The 13,858-nt window shown below is 39.0% G+C and overlaps 1 protein-coding gene and 1 pseudogene across 1 annotated transcript in view; both read left to right on the forward strand.

The window, feature by feature from the left end:
• The window catches only part of LOC126101356 (tachykinin-like peptides receptor 99D), a 474,069-nt gene that overhangs the window by 397,673 nt on the left and 62,538 nt on the right, over positions 1–13,858 (forward strand). Inside the window, exon 5 of the mRNA XM_049912024.1 lies at positions 8,959–9,049. Within this exon, the coding sequence (XP_049767981.1) occupies positions 8,959–9,049 (91 nt within the window). The remainder of the gene's footprint in view (positions 1–8,958; positions 9,050–13,858) is intronic.
• Positions 12,146–12,263, forward strand: LOC126102506 (5S ribosomal RNA; annotated as a pseudogene).

Raw genomic sequence — 13,858 nt, forward strand, 5'->3', positions numbered from 1 at the left:
TCATATAAAAATTTCACAATTCGAGAATTTGCTTTACAAATGTGTAGAAACAAAATCCTGTAAATATAACAGTGTCCAAAAAATTTTTGCCGGCATTGTGATACATTCATGCATTTACACACATTTCATAACACTTAAAGTACAATTCTCGGTTTCCAACATCCTTTTTCACAAGTCAGAGTCCCTAACCACTACTCATTATTCCTTACCTTATTACACATATACATATTCGTCGACACTTCTTCAATATTTCATCATAACAGATACGTAGCATAATCAAATAACTTATATAGCATCGGTTTATTAGTCATAAACATACCTCAACAGCATAATACACATTGTCATCGTAATAATAACATCGTAACACCTTAGTCAAATCTCAAAAACGTCGTAGCTTTCTGCAATAATTTCAAAACCTAAAGAAAATTCTTTCTCATTTCAATAATTTCATCTACATCAAACGTACTTTAAAAATCATGATCTCATACCAAATACATCATTCAAAGCTCTCATAGTATGGTTCCGAAAAAATATGAACAGTTCACACAGTACAGACAAAATACAGTTTCATAAATGTGAAGTAATCCAACTGTGAAATTGTGTAAACATGTGTCACTGATGTGGTAAAAAAAAATTTATCTCTCAGTTAAATGATCAGATAGCTGTGTAATTTGTGTGTTAGAGGAATATGGTACCGAAGTGTAACGTTGTATAAGCAAATACCATATTAGCTAGGGCTCCTTGTGCTTTCCAAACACATGGTACACAAAGTAGGCGTGTACCCCCCTGACGATTCATGTAATTATACCCTCAGGTGTTACAGATTACAACAATGGAATGAAATGTATCACAGAGAACTTTCTTTGTAATTCAAAAATCTTTAAAAATAAATGTTTTAAGTATAAAATTAATCACTCAAATACGTGTACTGTAGCACTAAACTGTGCGTCTTGTTGTAAGATAATCTCTGTGGAAGTGTCGTAGTTATTGTCCTCCGAAAGCTAAGTTCTGCAGAAGCCAATGTACTTAACTCATGATAAACAAAAGTGAAATGCTTTGCGTATAGATATCTTAGTTATTACGCACAGTACCGTGATCAAGGAAGTACTACACTGTAACGTATTGTTGTGCTACTGAAAAGGCAGTCTCATTGTAGTTATACCACAAAAGTTACTACTAAAACATGTTTTACTTTCCAGAATAATACAGAAAAACTGTGCAGATATAAAACAGAAACACTGCAAAAGCAACATTGTAAATTGTCACTCATTAGTAGCGTCATGATAAAATCGTATAGCTGTCACATAAACTAACCACTGTGTCATCTGGTATCTCACTGAAAGTACTTTAAATCCACAATGCATTTTCAAGTAAACCAAAATGTTACATTAAAATCTCGTTAGCAGTACCAGTATATGTTCTAACTATGTAAGCCTTATAGTCGTTACATAATCGTGCAACTAACAAGCAAGAATGTACACACACAATAACACTGTGACGTCTGTTCACTATAACAAGGCATTCGCAATTTCTGTTTAAATAAGTTATCTTAGTTCTTGATTGGATATTTAACTTCAAACATTGTTGCATGTTAACAGATTCTAAGTCTGACAAAGCATACTAGTAATGTAAAGTGAAAAATTTTATAGCAAAGGCTAAGTTAAAAAAACAGATTATCTCTCGATAAACGGTTTTACATGTGAAATGTGGTGCAATCCTTTACTCTTCATAGTACTCAGAGTTTCACCTTGAACGCAATTATCATGCAGTATACGTTGGTAAAGAACACTGGAATTTTTCTCAAGGTTGGCGTCTATGTTATTTTTCTCTGAGCCAGCCGGCGCACGTGGCTGCCTGCGGTGCGAGTCATTGTCTATCTCTTTGTTGGCGTGCGTCGTTATTGGGATTAGGAGTCCTAACTTCTACAAATTCACCTTGTTGAGAGGGCCCTGCTCTGTTTGACTCCCGCCAGTTCTGATGCAATTCAGTTCTGTCGTTACGATCATATCGTCTGTCGTCATGTCGGTAGATTCCATAGTTTCTTTCTTGTCGGTAACGTGGTGGAGAACTTCTCCCTGAATCGTAACTGCGCGCTGGACTGTTGGGTCTAAAGTTATTCTGTCTCCCTTGATAATAATTATTTTGGTTCCCATATTATCTGTCTCTCTGATTGTCTCTGTGATAGTCACTGCCGCAAAGAGGTGATCTTTCCCTGTAATTATTACTACTCTGCCAACGGTTGTCATACGGGTGGTGTCTGTTTTGGTCACGATTTGTGTTGTGAGAATAGCCTTGTCATGTCCAGTTGTTATTTCTTTCATCACGGAATTGCGACGGATGTGACCTGTAATTGTGTTCCTGTTTTCGCGTTCCGCGATTGTCAGTGTCAATTTCTAATTCTTGTAAGAGTCCCTGAAAAGCTTCAATGTCGTCTTTGCAACGTACTGCCAAAATAATATGTCGTAAATGTTCAGGTAATTTGATTAAGCAAATGCGGATGAGTTCTGAGGGGCTGTATGGGTTCGACAGGTACTGATTCTTGTGCAACATGTCTTCAAAATATTTCACAAGACTGGAAAATTCACATTGTTCGAAATGTTTCATCATTATGATGCTATGTTTTACTCGGTCGTGTGTAGTTTGAGACCAATATGCTGAGAGGAAGATATGGTAAAATTCTCCTTCACTGTGACAATCGAGAATGACCGATCGCATTCTTACAGCTGGTTCATTCTCTAAATAGCCACACATAAATTCTAATCTGTGCTCTAATGACCAGTTGGGAGGAAAACAATGAGAGAATTGATGGAGCCACGCTTGTGGATGAATGTCGTTGCCAGAATTCTTAAATGTTTTAAATTTACGTGTAGTAATGAACAGCTTATAGTCAAAATCATCATGTCGGCGAGTCGAATATCGGTCATTGTTACATCGTTTCGGCGGTTCCATTTCAAAATTCGGTGCACCTTGCCAATTTTTTTCATAATTTCCGAAATGCGCTGTGTTATTATTTTGTGGCTGTTCCCTATTTCTATGTCCCTCTTCCCATATTGGGGCGCGAGTGTCCTCTGAAATACGTAATTCTTGTATTACCTGTGTCAGCTGATCTTGTACTTCCCGGATTTCTCTTTGGTGTTGCGTATTAAGCTGATTCTGATTTTGTTTGAATTTCCTAATTTGTTCGCACTCTTCTGTGTCATTAAAGACTACCGGTTTTGTGTCATTCAGATTATCATCTACCTTCGTAGATAAATTTTTTAGCTGATCCGAAAGTTCAACTATTTTCTCTGATAATGAACTAATTTCCTCCATGTGTCTTTCTGAACCAATTTTCAGAGTATCTACTGTGTCCTTTAAGTTTTCCTGAGTTTTTTGCAAGTTGCGTAACCGAATCGGTAGACGCATCTGAGTCAATTTTAGCTTGCAAGGTCTCATGATTTTCATGAACAATAGTTTGCAGTTCTTTTATGGCTGCTTCGTGATTCTGTAATGCATTTTCATGCCGCGAAAAAATAGGTTGAAAATGCTCACAAATTTGTGTTCTTACGTCATTACAGACTTTTTGATATTTCGATTCAATGTTATGTAACTCAGTAGTCAAATCTTCATGTGTTTGTTCAAGCTTATGTTCCACTGAGTCTAACTTTTGAAACGTTTGTTCCATTGCGTCTAACTGTTGCTGTGTTTGTCTCTGGTGTTGTTCCATTGTGTCTAACTTTTGAAGATTTTCTTCCATTGTGTCTAACTTTTGAAGATTTTGTCCCATTTGTTTCTGATTTTGTTCAAGCTTTGTGTCTAACTTTTGTAGCCTTTGTCCCATTTGTTGCATTAACTGTAATAACAATGCACTGGTGTCTGAAACATGTTCCTCAGTGCTTTTCGGCAGTGAAGTTGCACCGGCAACATTCACATTTTGACAAGCAGAAAATGTGTCTTGACTTATTTGAGAAAACTGTGAGGACCCAAAACCTGTATCTACAGTATTTGCAAGATTGTGTCCTGTCATTTCGGATTCCTGGGGCGAGCTGTTGCCGACCGATCGATCGATAATGCTTCCCTGTTCACTAATTGTTTCACTGCCTACACCATTATTTGCAGCCCACTCCATTTCCCTATGCACAATTACCAAATTACTATGTTGAACATTAGTTAATTCATTACACGGTGGCACTAACACACTGCTTACGTCTTCACTGTCATTTCTCAGTTTACTTTGGAGCCTAGTATTACGTTTTTCACATGCCATTATTGTCACAATATTTCACACGATAAAACAGAAAAGCACAATTTGAAGAGCAGAAATAAGAAAACACATTAACATAGTACTGAAAATAATATCTAGTTAATCGCAAGCGCAGCTGCGAAATACTTGGTGCAAACCTACATGCATACCACAACTGCTTTACTGTACAACAATGAAAGACTGCAACTACAAAGGAGATTCTCTCTACAATTACACACTACCAATAAACAAAAGCTACACTAATTACACAAACTACAAGAAAAAATCAGAAGATTCCAGTTCGAATCCTGGCAGGGTCGCCATATGAAACGTCCCCTTAGAAAAATTTATGAATCACTGTGCTGATAAACCTCTTACATTATTTGCTTTTCATACAGCTGAGCAAAACTGAACATACTCAAACAACTAAAGTGACACACAATACTTTTAGCGCAACGCAATCTGACGTTCAGTAATCGCTACAAAGAATGGCTCTGACTAACATTAACCTATACCTTTCACAAATCACTTACCTCACAAAAATCTTCGTTACTCGAACTACTGCAATACAGCGAGCGCCACTACTGCCAGCTAAATAAAAGATTCAAACTACTGAAGGCATAGGCATAGTTAGCAAATGAAAGATTTTGATAGAGAACAATGTATTTACCTTAATAGTGTTGAAAAATCATAATATACATAGCAGTTCATGACATCCAGTCTTACAAATTTCAAAACTCCGCCATCTCTCTCCCCACATCCACCACTGCTGGCGGCTCACCTCCAACTGCGCAACGCTATGCGCTGTTAACAGCCAACTGCCCAACACTACAATAGCCAACATCAATGCAAACCAGCCACAGACTGCACACAGCACAGCCAGTGATTTTCATACAGAGCGCTACGTGGCGTTACCAATAAGAAAACCTAAACAGCCTACTTACAACCTCTAAACTCGTCATGTTAATAAAAGTACCCTGACAGAGATTGTGGAAATATCATTCGAACTTTCCTCAATTTTTTAGCCGTGCACAAGTACCGTTCAGAGAAATCTTGTTCTTGAGTGTTCCGGGGCTTTAATTCTCATTAAATTTTCAAAGCTGATTGCCTCTGTAAATCGACTTTAAACCGATAATTGCTCTAAATAAAGAAACATTTCGCATATTTTATTACCAGCATTGCATTTCATGCTGGTGCTGGTGGTGGCACGTGATTACCTTGCTACCTACCATATCTCTCGTCAACCCTCTCTGCCAGAAGTAAGGAAGACATGAACAATTAGGACACTTATCGTAATCATGTACACTAATAATTTAGGCTTAAAACAGAACATTCTATATAAATTTTCTGTAGTATGTGTCGCATTTAGGTGGTTGTTTTATTCCATATACAATGACATACGACTTTATTCATTGATTTCAAAAAAGTCTATGATTCGATTGATAGAGAATCTCTGTTATCAGTCCTGGAAGAAATGGGTTTGGATAAGAAAACAACTAATATTATAAAAGCGACCCTTACAAATACATTTTCGAAAGTTAAATTTATGGTCGAACTATCGGAACCCTTTGAAATAAAAACGGGAATGCGACAGGGCGATGGGCTCTCACCGTTGCTGTACAATTGTGCGCTTGAGGAAGTAGTCAGAGAATGGAACACAAATATTAAGAGTGGTATAAGACTGGGTTGCAAAAAGAAGAACCTTAAAGTAAATTGCATTTCTTTTGCAGATGATATGGCCCTGTTTGCTGAAACAATGGAAGAAGCACGGGAGCAAATCCTTGAACTAAAGAAACAAGCAGCTAAAATTGGTCTTCACATCTCCTCTGAAAAAACTAAGATATTGACAAACACCAAGCACTCATGTAAATACCTCAAACTTCAAGAACAGAAGATTGAAATGGTAAAAGAATTCAAATATCTTGGAGAATGAATTAGTTGGAATGCTGGGGAAAGCAAACCAATGGAATCCAGAAAAAATAAACTTGAATTGGCCTTCCAACTAACAAAAAATACATACAACAAAAAATCCCTTTCATGGGGGTCCAAAATTACACATTACAAGACAGTGATTAAGCCAGAAGCACTGTATGCAGCAGAAACACTTAATGTGAATTTCAAAGGCCAAATGGAGAAACTTGGGTAAAGGAAAGAAAAATTTTAAGAAAAATCATTGGGCCAAAATTTCAAGACAATAAGATTATATACATCAAAAATGAAACTCTCTACAAGAAAATTGAAAAACTTTCAGATTCTATGCGAAAAAGGAGAATAAATTTTTATGGTCATCTTCTCAGATTGAATTCCAACAGATTAACTAAACAAATCTTTGACTCCGTAACCGAAAAACGAAGCCCAACTGGTTTAAAGAAACTGAGAAAGACCTACTGGAATTAAATATTTCAGAAAATTCACTTATTGATCGAACTGCTAAATTAATTACTAAAGATGAAAGCATAAGGTTCCAAGACAAATCCACACAAAAGTCCAAATCCTTCATCTCGGAAGAAGAGAGGAGAAGAAGATCAGAAAGCATGAAGAAATACTTGGCCCTAAGAAAAGAACAACGCACAACGCACAAAGAAATGATTGATCCAGCGTACCCCAAAGAGGGTGAAACGAAAGAAGAAGAAGAAACAACACAAACTCTAGGTTTATTCGTAAAATTTGATGACAGTTAATACAGGGTGGCTTCTTCAAAATATTACTATTGTCATTATGCACGTATCTTATGCACATATCTGAAAATTAACCACTAAATAAACAAAAGTGGCTCTTCAGGAATACGTAAAAGTCAGCACAGTATTTTGCATGTCTATAGTTCATACATAAGTAGGAGATGAGTTCAATAAGTAATGCACCATATATTTTTTCTTAGTCAATTTCGTTTGAAAAAAATGCTGAATTTGTTGTAGAACATCGTGGAATATTCCCACTCCAGCCTCTGTCGTTTTACGAAGTTCCGATAGGTGGCGGCGCAACACGTAGCCTTAAAAATGACGTCTGTGGCAGAGGTGGGTTCCAAGCAGAGAGCTGTCACTGAGTTTCTTTCGATGCAAAACCATAGCATCGCAGATAGATAAGCGCTTTGAGAATGTCTATGGGGACCTTGCCGTGAACAAAACACGGTGAGTCGTTGGGTGAGGCACCTGTCATCATCACAACAAGGTCACGCAAACCTGTACGATCTCCCGCATGCAATGTTGGAACGTGTGGACACTCTCATTTGAGGTGACTGACGGATCACACTCAGACACCTCGTTGCACGATTAGTGGACGTCTCTGTCAGTGACGCTGGTACACACGTCCACGAGTTGCGGTACTCAAAGGTGTGTACCAACTGGATTTCTCGTCGCCTAGCAGCAGACCATATAGAGCAACGAAGGACCAAATGGGCGGAATTATTTCCGCGGTACAAGGCTGATCGTGAGAATTTTTCGTCGAACATCGTCACGGCGATGAAAAGTGGGTCCATCACTTCGAACCGGAAACAAAACGGCAATCTCCTCCGAAGAAAAAACACAAAACAGCATGCTCAACCGGTAAAGTCATGGCACGGTCTGTATGGTGTTCTCCCTCTTGTACCTTCAGGAAGTTGAAGAAACGACTTCAGTGCGTTCGTCGCCACAAAAATGCAAACGAACTTCTCCTTCTCCGTCGCAACGCAATGCCTTGCTCAAGTCTACGCGGCTGAGGGGTGAAAGTGGCTCTGAGCACTATGGGACTTAACATCTGTGGTCATCAGAACTACTTAAACCTAACTAACCTAAGGACATCACACACAGGATTCGAACCTGCGACCGTAGCTGTCGCACGGTTCCAGACTGTAGCGCCTAGAACTGCTCGGTCACCCCGGCCGGCAATCCGTTTTATAGCCACACTGCATTCGCTCGCAAGAAGAAGAGTTGGGGGATTCATTATGGTATAAAAATATACCCTGCTTACCGTCTAGTCTTACTTTACAGTGCGTTGTGAACGATGCCACAAATATTTCCAAATGCACCCAGTTGGATGTACCAAATAAATGACATATAATACTTGTTTCAAAATTATAATGCCCTGAGTAGTTTTAATTTAGACCAAATCGTTAACCCACAAGGCCGTCACTTTTGTCTTAGTTTTTTCGAAAATAAAACACAAATTGTTTGAAACAGAAGTACCGAAGTACACTTTGTGAATCATATTTTTCTTTCAGTATTACGTGCAATATGTAATATAGTGGTATTGATTACTGGATGTAAGAACCTCCTGTTGCCCAAAACACTGTTTTCCCGTATAGACCCAAACATATCCAGCATTGTTACAGCATCCTCAGTGGGTTTTCTTTATTTTTATCCTTATTTTACTTTATCGGTTTACTGTTATACTGGTTTTGATATTATAATATCTTTGTGTATATGAGTTACCAAATTCCAATTAATATCATTATTACAGATATTAAGTATATACCCTTATATGACCTTGAAACACTATTTCATTTATTACAACAGCATCAGTCATTGTTTCATGCATGTTTATCATCATCTTCGATTTCTTGCACAGGCATTATCTGCATTATTTCACTTAAATAGCGAATATTTTCGTTACTATCCAGCTATTATTTCTATTACTATGTCATTTGGATTAAGAGATTCTATAAAAGCTAAAAATGTTTGTAGGTTTACTTGTTGTAAAACACTCTTTTTTTAACTTGCAGTTTCTACTGTCGTGATAATCCACAATTTCTTATTTTTCAGATATCACTACATCAACATCATTTGGTTTTGTTGCGACTGGTTGGCCATGAGCAACAGCTGCTACAACCCGTTTATCTACGGAATTTACAATGTGAGTCGTATTCGTTTACAGACATAAAATTTAAAGTGTGTCTACTTAAATTATTCCTCTAAATATATTCACTGAAATCACAGAAGTATAACGTGAATTGAATTTGCTACCGATACTTGAAGGAACATGATAATTATCACAAAATGAAAAAGTCACTTTCTTACGTTCTACAGTGACATTTTTTGTATATTCGGCTTAGGCCATCATCAGGTTGCAACTGACTGGCGGAAATGCTGATGAAATAAGCATAGGAAAAATAGAGATATTAGATAATATCAGAAGCTGCCATATTTCTGCGTAGATAGTTAGTCCTACATTCCAATTTTATATAAACATAAACATAAACATAAACATCTACTTTAAAAACTATGGTAAATCAAAAGTTGTGACTGTCTAGTTCATTGCTGTAGTCTTCCGTACGAAGACTGGCTTGATGCAGCTCTCCATGCTAGTCTACCCTGTGCAAGCTTTTTCGTTTTGAAATAACCGCTGCAATCTACATCTCACTTGAACCTACTTATTGAATACAAGCCTTGGACTCCCTCGACAATTATTACCCCTCACAGTTTGCTCCTTTATCAAATCGAGAAGTTGTTGTTACCTTCGGACACGTCACGTCAATCGATCTCTTCTTTTAGTTAAATTGTGTTGAAACGGCAGGTAGCGTGGATCTGGGAGTGATAAGGTGCTTAAAGCATGCTCGTCCTGTGGAGTGATCGAAGACACTTTAAAAGAATAACTTTATTTAGAACACGAAACTCACTTATATTGTCCTTGGATGAATATACACGCACTTGATACAATAGCAATAATGGGTGTTCCACATAAAACCGGTAAGCACCAAGAACAGGTTAATCATTTCTAGTCGAATTCCTTGTGAAGTGGCAACAACACTGTCTCGAATGTTGGTTACACTGCATTTTATCGGAAAGTTGAGTTCAGTTCTGTTTTCATTCGTCAATTGTTGTGAGAAGCTCGTATTGTTGAGTTATTACAGAAATGGGACAGTTTGCATTAGAACAGTGAATTGATATTGTCACATAAAGGAATGTATCCTGATAGGAAACTCCCCACGACCAACAGTATCCAAGATCTTACAAGAAGTGGAAGGCTGTAGGATCCGTTCAGAATGTGCATAGAAATAACGACCGAGAGCCAGGACCCCTGAAACTATGGACAGAATTTGCATGGATTTTATAAGAAGTCGCCGCAAGTCGGTAAGGAGGTTTCCGCAGCAGGTTGGTGTAACTCGTACCTCGTGTCATCGTGTACTAAAAGATATGAAATTAAAAACCTGTCATGTGAGTGTGGTGCAGGAGTCGAAATTTAAGGTTCAGAAAGAAAGAGCTCATTATTCTAGCTGGCTGTTAACGTCAGCTACTGCTACTCTAACCTCTTGCTTTACTTCATGTCAAATGACGCTTGGTTTCATTTGTCAGGTTATGTAAATTCCCAGAATTGCAGATACTGATAGCAGCACAATCCCCATATTCTGCATGTAGACTCTCTCTACTCAGAGAAGATAGGTGTTTGGTGTGCATTGTCCGGTATGAGCATTATTGTCTCCATATTTTTTCAATTACACCTTAAACAATGCCAGGTATCTAGAGATCTTTGACTCTTTCTATGCACAGTTAACGGATGCAGAGAATCTGTATGTAGCATTCCAACAAGATGAAGCAACCGCTCTCACATCCATCCAAAATATGGCCCACATCACCAACGTGTTCCCTGAAGACGTCTTTTTAGTAGAGGCCTTTGGCCCCAAGACAACCGGGCTTAACATCGTGCGATTTTTATTTATGGGGCACACTGAAAAGCAAAGTGTATGTTGTCCTAGTACAACAGATGATCTTAAACGGAACTTTACTAGAGAAACTAACAGTATCACGCCTTCAGAATTACAGAATGTTGATGATAACGTCACCACAGGAAGTCATCAATTCTGGATGCTTATGGCCACCACTTCCAGCATCTCTTATAAACAGATAACTACATTTTTAACGTTACTATTATCTATTCTCTTTTAGTTAGTTCATTGTTACCTGAGTATCGAGCGTGTGACCCACCGGTTTTGTGTGGAACACCCTGTACCTCACCTGTGACGTTATCTGTGATGCACATAAACGACGAAGCCTAAGAGTCGTGGAAGCTGGCGGCGTGAAGGCCTGGAGCGTTACTGGGCCGGTGATGCCGGTGTGTGATGGCTGAGGTATTGCTGCTGCAGACCAGGAAGAACTTGGCCAGGTCTGTCGGTGTTGGAGCGCTAAGATGAAACTCCTGGTACTGCCAACTTGTAGCGCCGGAAATGAACGGCTGATCCGCCGTAAGGAACTGCTCTGACTGCCGACTTGAGGACTAGGGCGTGATTGACTTCGCACGGTACGACGATGGTCTAAATAGTCGGAGCAGATGGATATCCGGTTGGCGCTCCAAGAGTACGTGGCAAAACAGTGCCCTGCCGACTGCGATCTCTGCTGCGACAGACACGCTGCCTGTCGGTGAGGTTGGCGCCCTCGGACACTGTGAAGGCAACGTGTAACTCCGTTGTAAATAGCCCAGGCCACACGAGGAAATTATCTCGGTGTTTATGCGAGGCCCTGGTGGGGCGGCTACCCGCACCGCCTGCCTGGTGTACGGAGGAATCGACTACCAGGCGGATACAAAAGTGCAAAAAAATGGCTCTGAGCACTATGCGACTTAACTTCTGAGGTCATCAGTCGCCTAGAACTTAGAACTAATTAAACCTAACTAACCTAAGGACATCACACACATCCATGCCCGACGCAGGATTCGAACCTGCGACCGTAGCGGCCGCTCGACTCCAGACTGTACCGCCTAGAACCGCACGGCCACTCCGGCCGGCGCAACAGTACAACAGAGCTAAAACCAAAATAAGAGGTAACAACATTTATCCACTTAATGGCATTTAAATAACATTAACTTTTAAAAAAATATTTTAAAGTTTGATACATATAACTTTCAGTAAGGTAAAAAGTGAAAGAATCAATATTAATAAATTTTTTAAAATGATAAGACTGTCAGTATTAAATTCTAATGTACGGAGCGGAAATAAGGATATCTAGAGATTAATCGTCCAACGGCCTTACCGCAGTGGTAACAACGGTTCCCGTCAGATCACCGAAGTTAAGCGCTATCGAGCTGGGCTAGCACTTGGATGGGTGACCATCTGGTCTGACGAGTGCTGTTGGCAAGTGGGGTGCACTCAGCCCTTGTGAAGCAAACTAAGGAGCTATTTGATTAAGAAGTAGCGGCTCCGGTCTCCTAAACTGATATACGGCCGGAAAGCGGTGAGCCCCTCCATATCCGCATCCAGTGACGCCTGTGGCGTGAGGATGACACGGCGGTCGGTAGGTACCATTGGGCCTTCCCAGGCGCGTTCGGACGGAGTTTAGTTCAGTTTGGTGATTAATCAGGCATTGACATAAGGTGACCAGCATAAGGTGACCCAGTCATCGTTCGATCCCTTCAGTCAGCTTAGATTAGGTACTCTAAAACACACACAGGGTAAAATTTAAAACCACATAGCCACAATATAGATGAATTACAGTTAAAATGGCAAATTGCCTCTCATAAGGCCCCTTCAGACAATTTTTGGAGTAACTGTGCAGTTTAACACCTGAACATTTAAAAGACAACAAACATTTTGAAAGATTAATCTCAAAACAGTTTTAACACATGAACTTTATAAGAGGTAGCACACAGTTTTTTTAAAAAAAAATTCATTTATAAATATAAATACGACTCGCTCTCTGAGGGTTCCGGACAAACTTAATTATTTATATAGATAGTTCATCCCTCACGGGAATAGAAAATCTCGACCAGTTTTGCCTGTTGTCGCTGTCGATACAGGCATGATGTTGGACTGGAGAATTCCAATATTTTCGATAATGTTTCAATTTTAAGTTTAAATTTTTTGGGTGATTTCGTATTTTCTATAGCAATTCCTGAGGAAAAAGATTCTTCACAGACAGACAAGCAGACTCTCAGATAACGAATGACAAAAAATATTTTTTCGTGGCATATAATTACAAGTTAACAATTTTCGAAGTTATTCCTTTACTTATATCGTGAAACTTTGCTTCTTGTCAAATTTCATGATTCCAGGTCAACGGGGAGGTACAACATAGGTTTTGATGAGTGAATTTGCGACTATCAGAATATGTGACATAAACGACCATATCTTTTTATTTCATTGACTTAGAAGCTTGAAATTTTTGGGCCGTCAAGGGACCGTATACTTTACTAGGCAGTATAAATCTGAAGTTGATACGTTTACTCGTTCCTGGGAAAAGAGGTGTTAATAGAGGGGCACACAGACAGTCTGATAACAAATGACATTTTTTTTCATTTCAGCTAATATACTAACAAATTTACAATTTCCGGATGTTTTTGCAAGAATCAAAATACTTGATATAAATGGCCGTATCTTTTGATTGCGCTGACTTAGAAGCTTACCATTTTTACACCACAAAAGGACCATGGACCGCAGTATGTGACATAAAATTCAGCTTGATTTATCTACCCGTCCCTGAGAAAAAGGATTTGTAACAGTCGGGTAGACAGCTAGACGGACAACACAGTGAAAGAACTGAGTAGGTTTTGATGTGTGAGTTTACTAGTACCACAATATATGACATCATCTCTTATTGCCTTGACTTAGAAGCTTAAATTTTTTACCCTGACGAGAGACTATAGACATTGGTACGTGACAAATTTCTATTTGATGTATCTACCCGGATGAGCATCAACAAAGGCAAAACGAGGATAATGGAATTTAGTCGAATT

The sequence above is a fragment of the Schistocerca cancellata genome, chromosome 9 (genome assembly GCF_023864275.1).
Source record: "Schistocerca cancellata isolate TAMUIC-IGC-003103 chromosome 9, iqSchCanc2.1, whole genome shotgun sequence".
NCBI lineage: Eukaryota > Metazoa > Arthropoda > Insecta > Orthoptera > Acrididae > Schistocerca > Schistocerca cancellata.